Source organism: Pelophylax lessonae (assembly GCF_965119305.1).
Source record: "Pelophylax lessonae genome assembly, chromosome: 5".
Classification (NCBI taxonomy): domain Eukaryota; kingdom Metazoa; phylum Chordata; class Amphibia; order Anura; family Ranidae; genus Pelophylax; species Pelophylax lessonae.
Genome location: NC_138772.1, coordinates 251,184,639 through 251,200,074, shown reverse-complemented (window position 1 = coordinate 251,200,074; position 15,436 = coordinate 251,184,639). Strand labels below are relative to the sequence as shown.

At 43.2% G+C, this 15,436-nt stretch overlaps 1 protein-coding gene across 1 annotated transcript in view; it reads right to left on the bottom strand.

Annotated features, from left to right (window-relative positions):
• The window catches only part of SLC9A3 (solute carrier family 9 member A3), a 342,657-nt gene that overhangs the window by 116,179 nt on the left and 211,042 nt on the right, over positions 1-15,436 (bottom strand). Inside the window, exon 7 of the mRNA XM_082257740.1 lies at positions 7,640-7,842. Coding sequence (XP_082113866.1) covers positions 7,640-7,842 — 203 coding nt within the window. The remainder of the gene's footprint in view (positions 1-7,639; positions 7,843-15,436) is intronic.

Genomic DNA, 15,436 nt, shown 5'->3' with positions numbered 1-15,436 from the left:
AACAAATGTAAAAAAAAAAAGACCCTACAATGTGTCTAATTACAAACACACTTCAAATATGTGAAAAACAAATATAGATGGGCTAACTCACTCAATTCATAATTATTAAAGTACAAATTCGAAATAAAATAACAAAGGTAAAGTGACACATGCAAAAGAACCAACTAATAAATAAATAAATATTTAAACACCAAAGAAAGTTCATGTAAACATCATAGATAGAAAGCAGATATCCAGCAAACTAGTGACTGCTACTATACTCTCCAACCACTAAAAGTGACTTATGCAAAAAAATAATGGCACAAATCCCAAAAATGAATCTGTATATAGTGAGCCAGTGCTGGTCACCCACTGCCTCTTTGCAGCAACTTTGGTGCACCTTCACCCCATCAGTGAGCAAGCAAGTCACTTACCAGAAGATAGGACCCCCACAAATCAAGACCCAAACACGTTTTTTCCTTTTTTTTTTTCAATCCACCGGCAGCACCACTCTGCTCAGACAGCCTCCCGATGTCAACAGATTGTGCTGCAAATGTCAAACTCTTGAGCTGTAATCTCACACCATCCAAGGTAGTCACACGGTACCCCCAATCAAATTATGCATATGAAAGAAAGAAAGCCTCCATAGTTAATGAATCCACTTTAGTTTATTAAAATACAGATTGTGCACTTACATATTTATTAGGTTTGCACGAGCGTAAACAGAGCCCCCCACATCACACGCTGATCCAGATTACAGCCATGCGAAATCATGTAAATGCCTTAGCTCCGCCCCAATGCATTTTGCACACCTGCTTCCTCAGAGGAATTCTCCTGAGGATGCAGGTGTAAGAAGCGTGTCGAGCGCAACTCTCACACAGTACCCGCGAGAAAGAAAGCCTCCATAGTACATAAATCACTATATTATTTACTTTATTAAAATACAGATCCCCCAGATATGTTTCGTACACCCCTGAGAATGCAAGTGTATAAATGCATCAGAGCGGAGCTCTGTATACTTGCTCAGGAATTTGACATTTACGGCACAGTCTGTTGACATCGGGAGCCAGTCTGAGCGGAGTGGTGCTGCTAGCGTGTGGGCCTTGACTGTGGGGCTATATCTTCTGGTAAGCAGCTTGCTTGCTTACTGGTGTGGTGACGGTGTACCGAAGTTGCTGTAAAGAGGCAGTCGGTGGCACTGGCTCAATTTATATAGATGAATTTTTGGACTAGTTACTTAAATTTATTGCACAAGTCACTTTTGGTGGACGGAGAGTAAAGTAGTTGTTAACCACTTAAGCCCCGGAAGATTTTACCCCCTTCCTGACCAGGGTTTTTTTTGTGATTTTTTTACTGCGTGACTTTAACGGACAATTGCGCGGTTGTGCGATGCTGTACCTAAACGAATTTGACGTCCTTTTTTTCCCACAAACAGAGCTTTCTTTTGGTGGTATTTGATCACCTGTGCGATTTTTTTGATCATGCGCTATAAACAAAAAAAGAGCGTAAATTTTGCAAAAATAACAATATTTTTCACATTTTTTTATATGAAATTCCCCAAAAAAAATGTTAAAATCAAATTTTTTTAACATTTTCGGCCAATTTGTTTTATGCTACATATGTTTGGTAAAAAAAAAAAAAAAATCGCAAAAAGCGTATTTTGATTGGTTTGCGCAAAAGTTATCGCGTTTATTAACAAAGGGAAAGATTTTTGTCATTTTTGGTGTTTTTTTTTTAACGAGTAATGGCGTCGATCTGCAATTTTTTTTGCGGGACTGCGACATTGCGGCGGACAGATCGGACCCTTGACTGACATTTTTGACACTTTTGGGGTTACCAGTGACATAACTGCAGTAATCAGTGCTATACATATGCACTGTTACTGTAAAAATGACACTGGCAGTGAAGGGGTTAACTGTATTGGAGAGGGAGGGGTTAAGTGTGTCCTAGGGGCGTGTTTCTAACTGTGATGGGACATGGCTACTAGTGTAAAAACAGAGATCAACGGTCCTACATAGTAGAACCGTCTGATCTCCATTTTTACACAGGGGAGAATGACAGGTGGCTTGTTTACATTAGCCACCTGCCTTTCTCCCTTCCCGGCGAACGATCGCGAGTGACCGGCAGACATCGGGTCCGCCGGTCACACGCACTGACTTCTTAGGGAACGAGCCGGGGGGGGGGGCCCGCTCGCCCGCTATTGGCTCACAAACCGGTGACAGGCTAATGACGTACCGGTACGTTACTTTGCCTGGCCGGGGCTGACCGCCGCAGTATATGTACTTGCGGCGGTCGGCAAGTGGTTAATAGGTTGCTTGAGATCTGCTTCATCCATGATACAAATGAACTTTCTTTGGTGTTTACATTTTTATTTTCTCCACATACTGTATTTTGTTTCATAGTTATTACTTTTTTCCACTAAGCACAGAGGTTTTTGCACATAGTTGTTTACAAACAAAGCTATATCCCCTCTCACTCCACACCTGCGCAATTGAAGTAGGCAGTACAAAGAGAACCCAATAGCATATGAGGGGAGGGAGCCGTTTTCCTCAAAGAACTCAAAAAGGATGTTATGGTAACCAATCAGCTAGACTACCTGTAAACCCTACTGACTGAAGATAAGGCTCAAGAAAAAATAACATATAGGGCAGACACCTGAACTGTGATGACACTATGAAGCCAAGGTTTCTTCTACCCCCAGCTGAAGGAAAGAGCAAGGCCCACTGAGAGGGCATCTGGTTTAATTTTGATTGGACAGAGAGAGGGCCTAGAAAATTGTTATTCACTGTAACAATCTTCCGTTAAATTAGGGAAAAAAATGTGCGCTTGACAGCACTGGGGACAGAAGCCACCATGACAGAGAACTTGGTTCGGGGATGTAACCAAATGAGTCTGTCCAGAGACAGACTGAATTTCTCCCATGATGTGAGAATGTTTGACCAAGTGCTTTAGTGGAGATTAGAAAAGGAAACTGCTTTGACAGTGGATACCGCCAACCAGCACACTTGCATGCAGTTCCCCATTGACTGTCAAAGCCAGGATTCAAGTTGAAGGACCTGACTCTTGGTTTTTTTAACTTCTCCTAACATAAAAAGACCTTGGCTTAAGGGGTATCCAAGAGAAGGCTCAAGTATTCCAAATGTTGTGATGTAGTTGTCCAAGTAGCTGGTGATGATTCTAATACCTCAGAGATGAAAAAGGCAGAGAACGTTTGTGAAACTCAGGCCAAAGCAAGACCAAAGAAAGGACAACAAATTGATATTGATTGCCATACACGGGAAAGCAAATAAATCCTCATTATCTGGAAAGATAGGAATGTGAAAATGCGCAGCTCTAATGGAAGCGAAGAAGAACTCCCTAAGCCCGAAGTGTAATAAGTCATGTGGGTCCGGGCAGTGTCGGTGTGAGACAAAAAGAGATGAGCGCACTCCGATATAGATCAAAAATTGGAGTATATTTATTCCACATCAAACAATAGGCAACTGGAACAACACACTGTGAATGCAGGACACAAAAGGCAGACGCGTTTAACGACTTAGAAATGTTGCTTACTCATTACCATGACATGGTAATGAGTAAGCGACATTTCTAAGTCGTGAAACGCGTCTGCCTTTTGTGTCCTGCATTCACAGTGTGTTGTTCCAGTTGCCTATTGTTTGATGTGCAATAAATATACTCCAATTTTTGATCTATATCGGAGTGCGGTCATCTCTTTTTGTCTCACACGTATTTGGATTGCGGATCTGACCGGCACCCGATACCCAGCCCACCTGGAGTGGTCTTTCCCACTTGGACTTCATCCGGGCAGTGTCGGGACAAGGTCATCTAGCCCCCAGGGTGAACATGCCAAACTGCGTCCCCCCCCCAACATAAACTGAGCACTAATCTGCAAGCTTACCCCCTAAACATAAATTCCTCCTCCTCCCAGTACAAATCTATGCCCCCCCCCAAAAAAAAAAACACCCCTCCTAGCATTCTTCCACTACACCTGAAATTTCCCCTCCAACTACTCATCCTCTCCTCCACTTCAAATCCCCCTCCAAGCACAAATCCTCTTCCCCCCCATCCCTCCTCCCAACACATATCCCCCTAAATCACCGCTCTTTGCACATTTACCCCATAGATTCCCCCTCCTAGAACAATACTTACCCCCTGCTGCCCCCCAAATTCCCCTTTACAACACAAATCCCCTCCCCCAATCTCCTTGCAGCGCCCCCACCTCACATGATACCACAGTGCCAAGGACAGCAGCCCCTCCTGCCCACCCCTTGTCACGGCCCTGGGTTCGGGAAGTAGAACCTGAATTAGAGGCCGGAAAGAAACATTCTATGCAGGAGAAAAAAAGTGTCGACCAGTGCCACTAATCCTTAGCTTAGAATAGCTGGGGTAGGCATGGTTGCCTTTTTTATGATTTCTTCCAGTGAAGAGCTGAAAAGATGATCTACTATTAAAGAAAGCCTTCCAACACTGTTGCTCCACCAACCAGCAAATAAGCATGATTGCCCTGTAAATCTGGAAAGCAGATACCTGACACATTGTGACATAGTATCCAGTGCTGCATTGCACATACAGTCAACACAACAATATTTGGTCAACAAAACCAATAAACTGAGTGTTAACATTAGCAGTCATTAGGTCCCTATTTAGCAATTTAGACTGGTCAGCTAAGTGCAGAGGCGGCCATGGGTTGAAGGGCAGATCCCATCAAGGATTAGAGGAATTTGTATATAATATCCTCAAAAAATGTATGATGAAGAAACACCTTGACAGAATGTTTATCGAACCAAACCCAGACATTGTAGTAAGGGAAGTAGCATTGATTGGAAATGAAAACATTTTCTTTTGTTTTGTTGAAACAACTACTGAGAGAAATTCAGCTGGTTGGACCTCCTCCTCATATAGGGAAGTGAGAGATTCAGCATTTGACAAAATGCCTTCAAGAGGATCCCCAAACAGACTCAAAAATTCTAGGCATCTGTGCATCAGAATAGAGACTTGTGTGCTGCCCAACCTATGACCAGGTCAGGGCAAGCAACTGAGCCGAAGGTAAAAATTGCTTCGGTCCTGTCTGTCCACCAAAAACGGGGCATTAAAAAAAAAAGAGGTTTTCCCAGACCTACTGGGCCTAACAATTGTCAAACAATCTCTATATTGAGATAGAGCCAGGCATAAAAGTTAACCTAAAACCACTCCAAGGTCCTGAGGCTCATTGTCAAGCTATCACTGAGATAAAAAAGATGTTCAGTCTTGGGGTTTTAAAAGAACCAGTGAATGGTCTCGTCTTAATGTCATCATCTCATAGGTTGTACGGTAGCTTCAAATTCTGTAATGACTTCAGAAAAATAAGTGAAGTCTCTAAATTTGATGCCAACCCAGTGCTCAGGGTAGAGGAGTTAACTGAGCGACTGGGTCCAACCTGATATATACACCACAAGACCTCATCAAAGGTTATCAGCCTCCTTCCAGCAGATGATGAACTGTGTTCCTAAGCCACCAAAAAACCTGCACCTGCTTACAGCAGGACATCTGCTTGGGGGTTATATAAATTTGGAGGGAGTTAGTAAAGCCCCAATTCACCAAAATGGAAGCCATACCGAATTGGTAAATGCCAAAAAAAGCAGGTAAGAGCTTTCCTAGAGATAGTGGCTTGTATCCATTGTTACCACAATATCAGTCCCTATCACATATCACACCAAAGTTTGCAAGTCTACAATGATCTTCAGAAGCAAAAAGATCCTTCAAGGACTTGAAAACAGTTCTATCTAGATCGTCCATGCCATTTACCCACAATTTTACTCAGGAATTTGTGATGCAAACTGAAACATCAATAATGGGCTTAGCAGCAGTTTTGTAACAGATGGTAAATGGGCAGGAAAAACCTGTGGCTTTTCTTAGCAGAAAGCTGACCCCTGGGGAATGTAAATAGGCCATTGTGGAGGTGGAATGCTTGACCATGAAGTGGGATCTTGAAAGCCTAAAATAATATTTGTTAGGGTGGTAGCTCAGACTCAAGTGGATGGCTCACAATAATGGGAGAAATGCAAAAGTCACCCAGTGGATCCCGGCAAAGAAAAATATAAAGTTTGTGGAGGAGCATAATTTAATTATTTATTCAAATATTAATTTTAGGGTGAAGCCATTAGGGAAAAAGTTCATGTTCGCACCCTACCAGGGTTCACGTAACCTTGGGTGTTCGCAGTTCAAGTGAACAGAAAAACTAAATAGGGTATTCAAATGCCTTCTGAAGTGAATCTCCAGCTGCAGCTTTTATATGAACACTTATTCACAACAGAAATATGGGGCATACTCAGTCACAGTACACAGATGGATTGTGTAACACAGACTGTGTGCATAGCCCTTACAACATGCAGTCAGAGAACACTTTTCACATTTGTGTAGTACCCTACAAGGTAGGTGCTAGGTAAAGTGTAGTAGGTCTTGTCTGCTTATCAGCAGGGCCATGATTTTCAGCTAGGCTGGCATGTGTTTTCAGGTGTGCTTGTTGAGTTGGGGAGTCTCCCCACTGTGTCCCATTGAGAGCTCTCATTGGGCAGTGGAGGAAACCTGACCACTAGCACACCAGAGCTTGTATCCATCCTGGAAGGGAAGATTCTGCCTCAGAGCATTCTGGGAGAGGGTATAAGTCTGTGGGGAGCACATGAAAGATTGTCTTTGGCGGGAAGCAGAGTCCCAGGAGGGAGGGTATGGCTGTCTCTGCTGCTGACAGGAAGAATCGGGTATCCCAGGCAGCTTGCCAGAGGGGGTACAGGGCTGAGCTGAGCTGCAGAGAGGATCCGGTGTGCCGAGGACCAGCGGAGCTGAGAGGGGACGAGTTTCAGGAAAGCATTCCCAGTCGTGAGTACTGTAAACTGCCCCTGGGGGTCTGCCTAGTGAGAAGGGACCACTCCGGAGAAGGTCAGAGGGATCCAGGAGCTAGCTAGCCGGTGCAGGAGCAAAGTAAAGGGGGTGCCAGTGTTGACCCCGAAGAGCAAAGGGGGTGCCAGTGGTTGGGCCCTGAAGTGCAGAGTGTACAGTGCAGTGTGTACAGTGTTAAGAGTTGCAGCAGCATTACAAGAAGCTACCTCAGTCAGGAAGGACTGGAGGGAGCAGTGTCAGAAGTAAATCTTCAGTACAGTCAAGGACTTTTGAGCTAACCAGAGTGTCAGAAGTCAGTTTTCAATACAGTACAGCAAGTCGGTGATTTCAAGCACCAGCAAGCGTTGGTCAACATCCAGCCGGCGTCAAGTCAGCCTTGAAAGGCATTTTTCTCAAGTGTCCCAATTTGTATCTAGTTGAGCAAGAGGAGTATCCCACTCATTCCCTTCTCCCATCCCCATAAAAAATAAACAAAACAAACCAAAGATGCCGGACTGTTCATTGACTCAGATCTCACACTTGGGCAATCAGCTTAAATGCGCTGTTGGTGTTACCAGTGACCATGGCAGACCCACATCATATATGTTTGCTAGTTCTACATTATAAAATTACAGCACTGTATACTAATTTCTAATGTAACCAGAAAAATTGGGGCTAGAATATGTAAAGGGCCATTGATAACAGAAGCAAATAATCACATTGGAAGATCATTCCCAAAAAACGTGAACATTTCTTTTCCACACAAAGTGAGTACATTGAAAGCCAATTTTTGAATACAACTTACCTGAAATATTACAGTAAAATAAACAACAATTATTGTTGTGCTGACAAACAAGTTTTTTTCTTTCACCCGTTCTCCATCTAATAAAGCAACTAAAGCAAAGGCAACAGCACCCCTCAAGCCACCATATGACATTACAACTTGATCTATTATTTCCAGTTGTACCATTCTATACCGATTTAAAATCCATGTTTGAACAACAACACCTAGAAGAAAAGGAAAAATTATAATGCTAACATTCATTCAGTATACTCATACATAATTTATATCATTACACTAGAAAAAAAATGCAGGAAATTGTTGTAACTTATAGTAACAACAAAAAAAAACACAAAAAATGTACATTTTTATCAGTCTGTTATGCATATATAAATACAGGTAATGTTTGCTTAGCAACAGGGTGCCTAACTTAGGGACCTTAAGTTATACGATACGAAAACATCCTAAACATAGCTTTTTGTTTTATTCTAAGAAGATATGGAAACATGTATATGTGTGTATATAAACTAAAGTTACTGTGCCACTACTTACCTTCCTTTTTGAACAACTCTTTCCCTAATCAATTCTACAATGTCCAAGTGGGATTTAATGGTTATAGCAGCCTCATTATTACACATTTTAAGCATGTCCAATAAGTGACAATAAATATAAATAAAGAAAATACAGAAAAACAGAAAATAAACATGAAACCAGGACACTGTATCGGTTGCCCAAACTCCATTTGATAGGACATTGCCTGAGGGGCAATTACACATACATATATACCCTTGTCCCAAGTTCACCACAGCTTGACAAAATGAAAGAGGATCACATACCTGACAAGGATCCCAATCCAATGCAAATTTCCAATAAAATGATAGCCTTCAAAGACCCTGCAACCCACCATTTTATGCATGACTTACAAACCTAACCTATACACAATATTATTCAAGGGCAGAGGAGTATAACCCATGGGTGCAATGTATACTGCTCAAAAAAATTAAAGGAACACTTTGAAAACACATGAGATCCGAATAGGCAAAAAATCTCATGTTGGATATCTATACTGATATGGACTGGGTAATGTGTTTGGAATGAAAGAATGCCACATCGTTTGATGGAAATGAAAATTATCAACCTACAGAGGGCTGAATTCCCCCCCCCCCCCCGAAAATCAAAGTGAAAAAATGATGCAGCAGGCTAGTCCAGTTTGCTGAAATTTCATTGCAGCGACTCAAAATGGTACTCAGTAGTTTGTATGGCCCCCATGTGCTTGTATGCATGCCTGACAACATTGGGGCATGTTCCTAATGAGACGACAGATGGTGTCCTGGGGTATTTCCTTCCATATCTGGACCAGGGCATCACTGAGCTCCTGAACAGACTGAGGTGCAACCTGGCGGTGTTGGATGGACAGAAACATAATGTCCCAGAGGTGTTCTATTGGATATAGGTCAGATTCAGGAGCGAGGGGGCCCTTCAATGGTATCAATTCCTTCATCCTCCAGAAACTGGCTGCATACTCTCACTACATGAGGCCGGGCATTGTTGTACACCAGGAGGAACCCAGGACCCATTACAACAGCAAACAAAAAAACAAAGAAGGGCGCACCGACCTATCGCATTATCCTCAATAATGTGGCTTTATTAATATAACATAAAAATGTTTTTACTAAACGTAAAGAAATCAGCGCAGGTAAACTGCGCTGATTTCTTTACGTTTAATAATTGCTTTACTGTATGTGGTGACACTACATTATTGGCTGTAGGTCTCTGGTGCTCCATTTTAGATCCTTTCTCTCCTCCGGGTGATCTATTCCTTTTTTCTTTTGGCAGCGCATAGATTTACTTTTTACTATAACATAAAAATGGCTACTCACAAAAAGAAGTTAAAAATGATCATATCAGACTCAATAGCTTGAGTGTCAGGAATAGTCCATGTAATTGTCCGGGTTGAGATGACGTCTGAAGCCTTTCTAGGCTTAGCCTCTTCCTCAAAGCCACTGTGTCATGACCTACTCACCAGTTTAAATAGCAGTACATTGCTAAAGCCTCCTCCCTATGGTCTTAGGAACCCCTCCCTCTAGGGGTGTGGCAGTGATACTACACCCCTCCCACTTGTGGCACTGCCATTTAACCCCTAGCAGGGTGGATTCATGGTACCCATGCAATAACCGTACCATATTTGCACAACCAAGCCAGTAGTGCATGTATAAAAGGGCAGATAAAGATGCAACTAAAAATACAGCTAAAAATATTAGACATCTATATATATATTTACATAGTAAGTAAAATAGCAATAAGAATAAAAATAAATATAAAAGCACTCAGAACCTTTGCTGATGATGGAGGACCATTTGTATAATACACAACATGTACATACCCCACATGTACCTAGGATAGTGTCATAGCTGGCCAGATGGGGATCCCAGGTGAATGTGTTGGCCATTTGCTGAGATCTATCCATGTACTACACTCCCCCAGCCAGTGTCAATAGTGACTGATGATTGTAGCAGACTCATCCCTGCACTGAATATCCCACATAGGGGTGATGCCATAAAATGCATGGTGTGCTTATCTCTACGATGCCTGAGATCCCTGTGGCGAGCATACAATCATCTACAGCATTGAAAGTAGGTGGCGAGGGGGTGCAGGAGGGGAGGAGTTGACCAGAATCTGCAGTCCTCTGCCGCATATCTGGTCGCTGTCTCGGTTGAAACGCACGCCGCTGGCCAACTTCCGGGTCTCCACGTCATGCGTTCCAGCCTATTGACGTCACTTCCGCTGACGTCATTTCCTCCTGCACGTCCATAGCAGCGGATGTAAACACAGGGACAGTCCTCTCTATGCAGACCCAGCCCATCCATAGGTCCAGCGCTCGCCATCCGCACATCACAATCCACTGCTCTTGCACCCCCACATCCCGGCCATCTGCACAGCAACAATCACCGCCCCCGTGCCCCCACATCCCGGCCAACCAAGTGGAATAGAATCAGGGGGAGCGCCCCCTTGTCAATTCAATTCAGCAAGGATGCCTCCAAAATGACAGTGGGAAATGTGGACAAGTATATGCACTTCAAATATAAAGAGACACAAATGTGTGTATTTATGCATATACACCCAACCGTATATGTGCACATGCATAAGGGAATAGCAGCACCCCCTCAATATAATCCAACAAAGGTGCCCTCAAAGCAATGGTGGGAAATATAAACTGGTGCATGTGTTTCAACAAACAATAATATATTAAATATTAAAAAAACACACATGTGTATATATATATGCACATATACCCAACCATACATGCACAAACATACAAATCTAAAATCTTATAGGTGTCATTCCATGGATACCTAAAAACTCCCTACAAGTACGTGAAAAATATTATTAAAAATCCTATATATATATATATAAAATATAATATAATATAACCATCGACCAAAAATACCCTGGTGAAATCATCCAGGAAGGAAAAGGCTCATCCTACAATACTGAATGTGCTAGTTACATATTATGCAACTAGCCATAGACATTTTAAAACTTCAGACCTTGGGTCTGCTTGCAAACTGAATTGAGCTGTAACAAAAATGTGTGTACACAAATGAGTGCACACACACACACATACGTATCGAGATGTGCGCTCACTACGATATACATCTAGATAAATTACAATAAAAACAGAGAGGGGGGAAAAAACCAGATAAAATGACTCTAGACTTGGGAATAAACTGACTTCCATAACCATAATCTTGAAGATATATATAAAATTATACATATATCTCCCACCTATATGGATGTCTGGATGTGACCACAGTAAATAGCGACCCTACACAACCCCGTGAATCTCTAGATCTTCATTGATAGCCCCAGGTGCTAGGGACCCTACAGTGAATATCCAATAGGATTCCCTCTTACATAGTTTCTGAAACATCACCCCGTCATCCTTCAGCCCAGTTGGATCCTTATCATGGAGCTGACCAAAATGTCGGGGTATAGTTATTGCATTCTCTCGGTCCTTCCTTGATTTTTTGGTTAATATTCCCTGAATCTCACTCTCAGGGGGCATATAGTGCGTCCAACGTATAGTAAACCACACGGGCAAATTAGAGCATAGATCAAATAGCTGGTACGACAGTTAATAAACTGTTGATCTTATGACTCCGACCGTCGGAACCTGCTACTTATTTTTTCCGATGCCACATGAAGGGGCAGACCCCGCAGTTTTTGACCCCACATCTATAATTACCCCTTTGGTCAAAAACAGAAAACCAAGGATTAGATGCTGGTATCCCTCTGGTGACTCTGAGTTTATGAATTTTGCTAGGTGCAATTTGACTCCTTAAATCCATGGGTTTCCTAAAAACTATTTCAGGTCTTGGTGGTAAGGAACTCCCCAGAACAGGATCTTGCTTTAGGGTCTTCCAGTTGCACTGTAGCACATGCTGGATGTCAAATGCCCTATTGTTATACACAGTGCTGAACCTGACCTACTCGACTCTAGTAGTCCTAGAGGAATTCTTGTTGTAATTTCTGATGCACTGAGGCCCACTGGCCGATGGGGAGTGTTCCAAAGAGGTGTCATTTTCATACAGCGACCAGTATTTCACATAGGCCTCTTCTATAAGGTCTATTTTATAACCCTTCTCTACAAATCTCTTTTTGAGAAAAAAGAGAAAAACTGAAAAACTGACCAAAAAAAGAGAAAAACCTGAAAAACTTACCAAAGGGGATATTTCTTAATCCATCTAGGATGATGGTTACTTGTAGCATGGAGATAAGAATTACCCCCACTAGGTTTGAAGTGGGTTCTAGAAACTATACTTCCATCAGGATCCGCTTGTAGTTTGAGGTCTGAAAAGACCAGACAAGTTTCATCAACAACATGGGTAAACTAAATCCCAAAGGGGTTATTCGCACAATGCTGAATAAATCCCTCTAGATCCTCCGCTGTACCATCCCAGATGATGAGTATGTCGTCTATAAATCTGGCATACATTGCTAGGTTCATCCTGAACGGATTGTTATTCCAGATAAATAGGTCCTCCCAGTACCCCATAAAGAGGTTAGCGTAACTGGGAGCAAACCTAGCCCCATCGCAGTTCCCTTAATTTGCCTGAAATAGTTTCCTACATACGTGAAGTAGTTGTGATTTAAAATGTATTTTATAGTATTGACCAGAAAGGCAGCTTGTAAAGGATGCACGTTACTAAGGCTGAGATAGTGTTCAACCACTTTCAGGCCAAATGCATGCTCAATGGACGTGTACAAGGAGGACATGTCCAAGGAGAGCCACTTAAACCGTGGAGACCACTCCACTGACGTCAAAATGTCAAGCATATGACTTGAATCCCTCACGTATGAGGGTAATACTACAACTAAATCTTGTAGGAAGTAGTCTATGTAGCAGCCTAGGTTGCTAGTTAGACTGTCAATGCCAGCTATTATTGGCCTGCCTGGGGTTTTTTTTTTTCATCTTTATGGACCTTTGGAATATGATAAAAGTGTGGGGTCTTTGGGTGCTGTTTCAATTGAAAATGATATTCATTTTTGGTGATTACTTTATCACCCAAAGTTCCATCCAGCAATGATTTGAGTGATGTTGAATATTCAAGTATGGGGTCCTTTTGCAACCTCTCATATGTATCCCAATCTCCTAATAGTCTATAGGCCTCAGCCAAATAGGCAGATCGATCCTGTATAACCAAGCCTCCTCCTTTGTCTGCCTGTCTTATAATTATCTCCTCGTTGTTCTTTAGTTTTCTGATGGTGTCTGTCATATTATCAACTTCAGAGCCTATTTCCTGGTATTTTTACTTTGGGGCCCTCAAATTCTTCTTCAGGCATACTTGTTTTAGCTCATCTAGCACTACTTCATAGAATGTTGGGATGAAGTTGCCCTTGGCCCAATGGGGAAAAAAGGAGGATTTTGGTTTAAATTGGGTGTATACCATAGTCCTATCCATTCCAATTAATTGAGGATCCATTGGAAGGTCCTCACACCCTCCTTCCTCAAAGAGACTTTCAAGGATGGTTAATGCGTTATCGTCCCTAGAAGTTTCAAAACAATTAGGAGCTTTATCATCCATGGTTGCAGGTCTTAAGTCTGGACTCTGTTAGAGGGCATAGTACCTCTTAACTGTGAGACCTCTAATATATTTGTTGAGGTCCATTACAGCAGCGTAGGGTCTAACAATGGGTCCAAGGATTTCATCCTGATACCTAATGGCAGCCAGGGTTCCATTGCCTAGCCTGTAGAGGTCTGTGTGTCTCCCCATGGATATGACTCCCCAGACCATCACTGACCCACCACCACCAAACCAGTTAGGGTGAACTGTCCACGGCTTCTCCAGACCCTTTTCTGTCTGTCAAATGTGCTCCGGGTGAACCTGCTCTCATCTGTGAAAAACACAGGGCGCCAGTGGCGGACCTGCCAATTCTGGTGTTCAATGGCAAATGCCAATCAAGCTCCATGGCAATGGGCAGTGAGCACAGGGTCCACTAGAGGATGTCGGGCCCTCAGGCCACCTTCATGAAGTCTGTTTCTGATTGTTTGGCCAGAGACATTCACAACGGTAGCCTGCTGGAGGTCATTTTGTAGGCTCTGTCAGTGCTCATCCTGTTCCTCCTTGCACAAAGGAGCAGATACCGGTTCTGCTGATGGGTTAAGGACCTTATATGACCCTGTCCAGATCTCCTAGAGTAATTGCCTATCTCCTGGAATCTCCTCCATGCTCTTGAGACTGTGCTGGGGGGCACAGCAAACCTTCTGGCAATGGCACGTATTGATGTACATCCTGGAGGAGTTGGACGGCCTGTGCAACCTCTATAGGGTCCAGGTATCGCCTCATGCTACCAGTAGTGACACTGACCCCAGCCAAATGCAAAACTAGTGAGAAAAAATCAGTAGGGAAAAAAAAATGTGGTTGGGGGGGATGTGCTGATGTCATCCAGTAAATCTCCCATGCCAAGTGAGCTCTGTCTGACGTTTGTTAGGGAGGTAAGGGAATTGTGCTCGGGGACAAACTGACTTCACTGGGTGAAATACTGACCTGGAGGTTGAGTGTGCTAGGGGACAGACTGACCTATGGGGTGTGATTGTGCTAGGGGACAGACTGACTGTTCTGTGGGACATCCTAACCAGGGAAGAAGAGTGATTGTGCTGGGAGATTGACCTGAGACAAATTATATTGGGAGACAGATTCAGTCTGTCCCCCAGTATAAATCCCCCCAGCTCAGTCTGTCCCCCAGTACAATGCCCCCCCAAGATCAGTCTGTCCCCCAGAGGGACTGTACTGGGGGGCAGACTAACCTGGTGGAAATTGTATTGGAGGACAGACAGACCTGGGGGGGGGGGGGGTGACTGATTGTCCCGCAGTACAATCCTGCCCAGGTCTGTCTGTTCCCAGGACAATCCCCAAAGACAGATTGACCTAGGTGGATTGTACAGGGGGATAAACTGACCTCGGGGGATGGGATTGTACTGGGGGACAGAATGACCTGAGTTGGGGATTATATTGGGGACAAACTCACCTGGGGGAGATGATTGTGCTGAGGTACAGACTGACCTGGGAATGGCGGTGATTGTGCTGGGAGACAGACTGACCTTAGGGGAATTGTACTGGAAGATAGATTCAGTCTGTGCTCCAGTAAAATCCTGCCCAGGTCAGTCTGTCCCCCATAAAAAATAAAAAGGAGGGCGCAAGCGCCTAGTGCATTACCTTCAACACCAAATTTATTAAAACCGCCAAAAATATACTCACAAACATGGGATGATAACACGCATCAAGAATGAAAATGTCCAGTGATGGGGATATCCCCGTC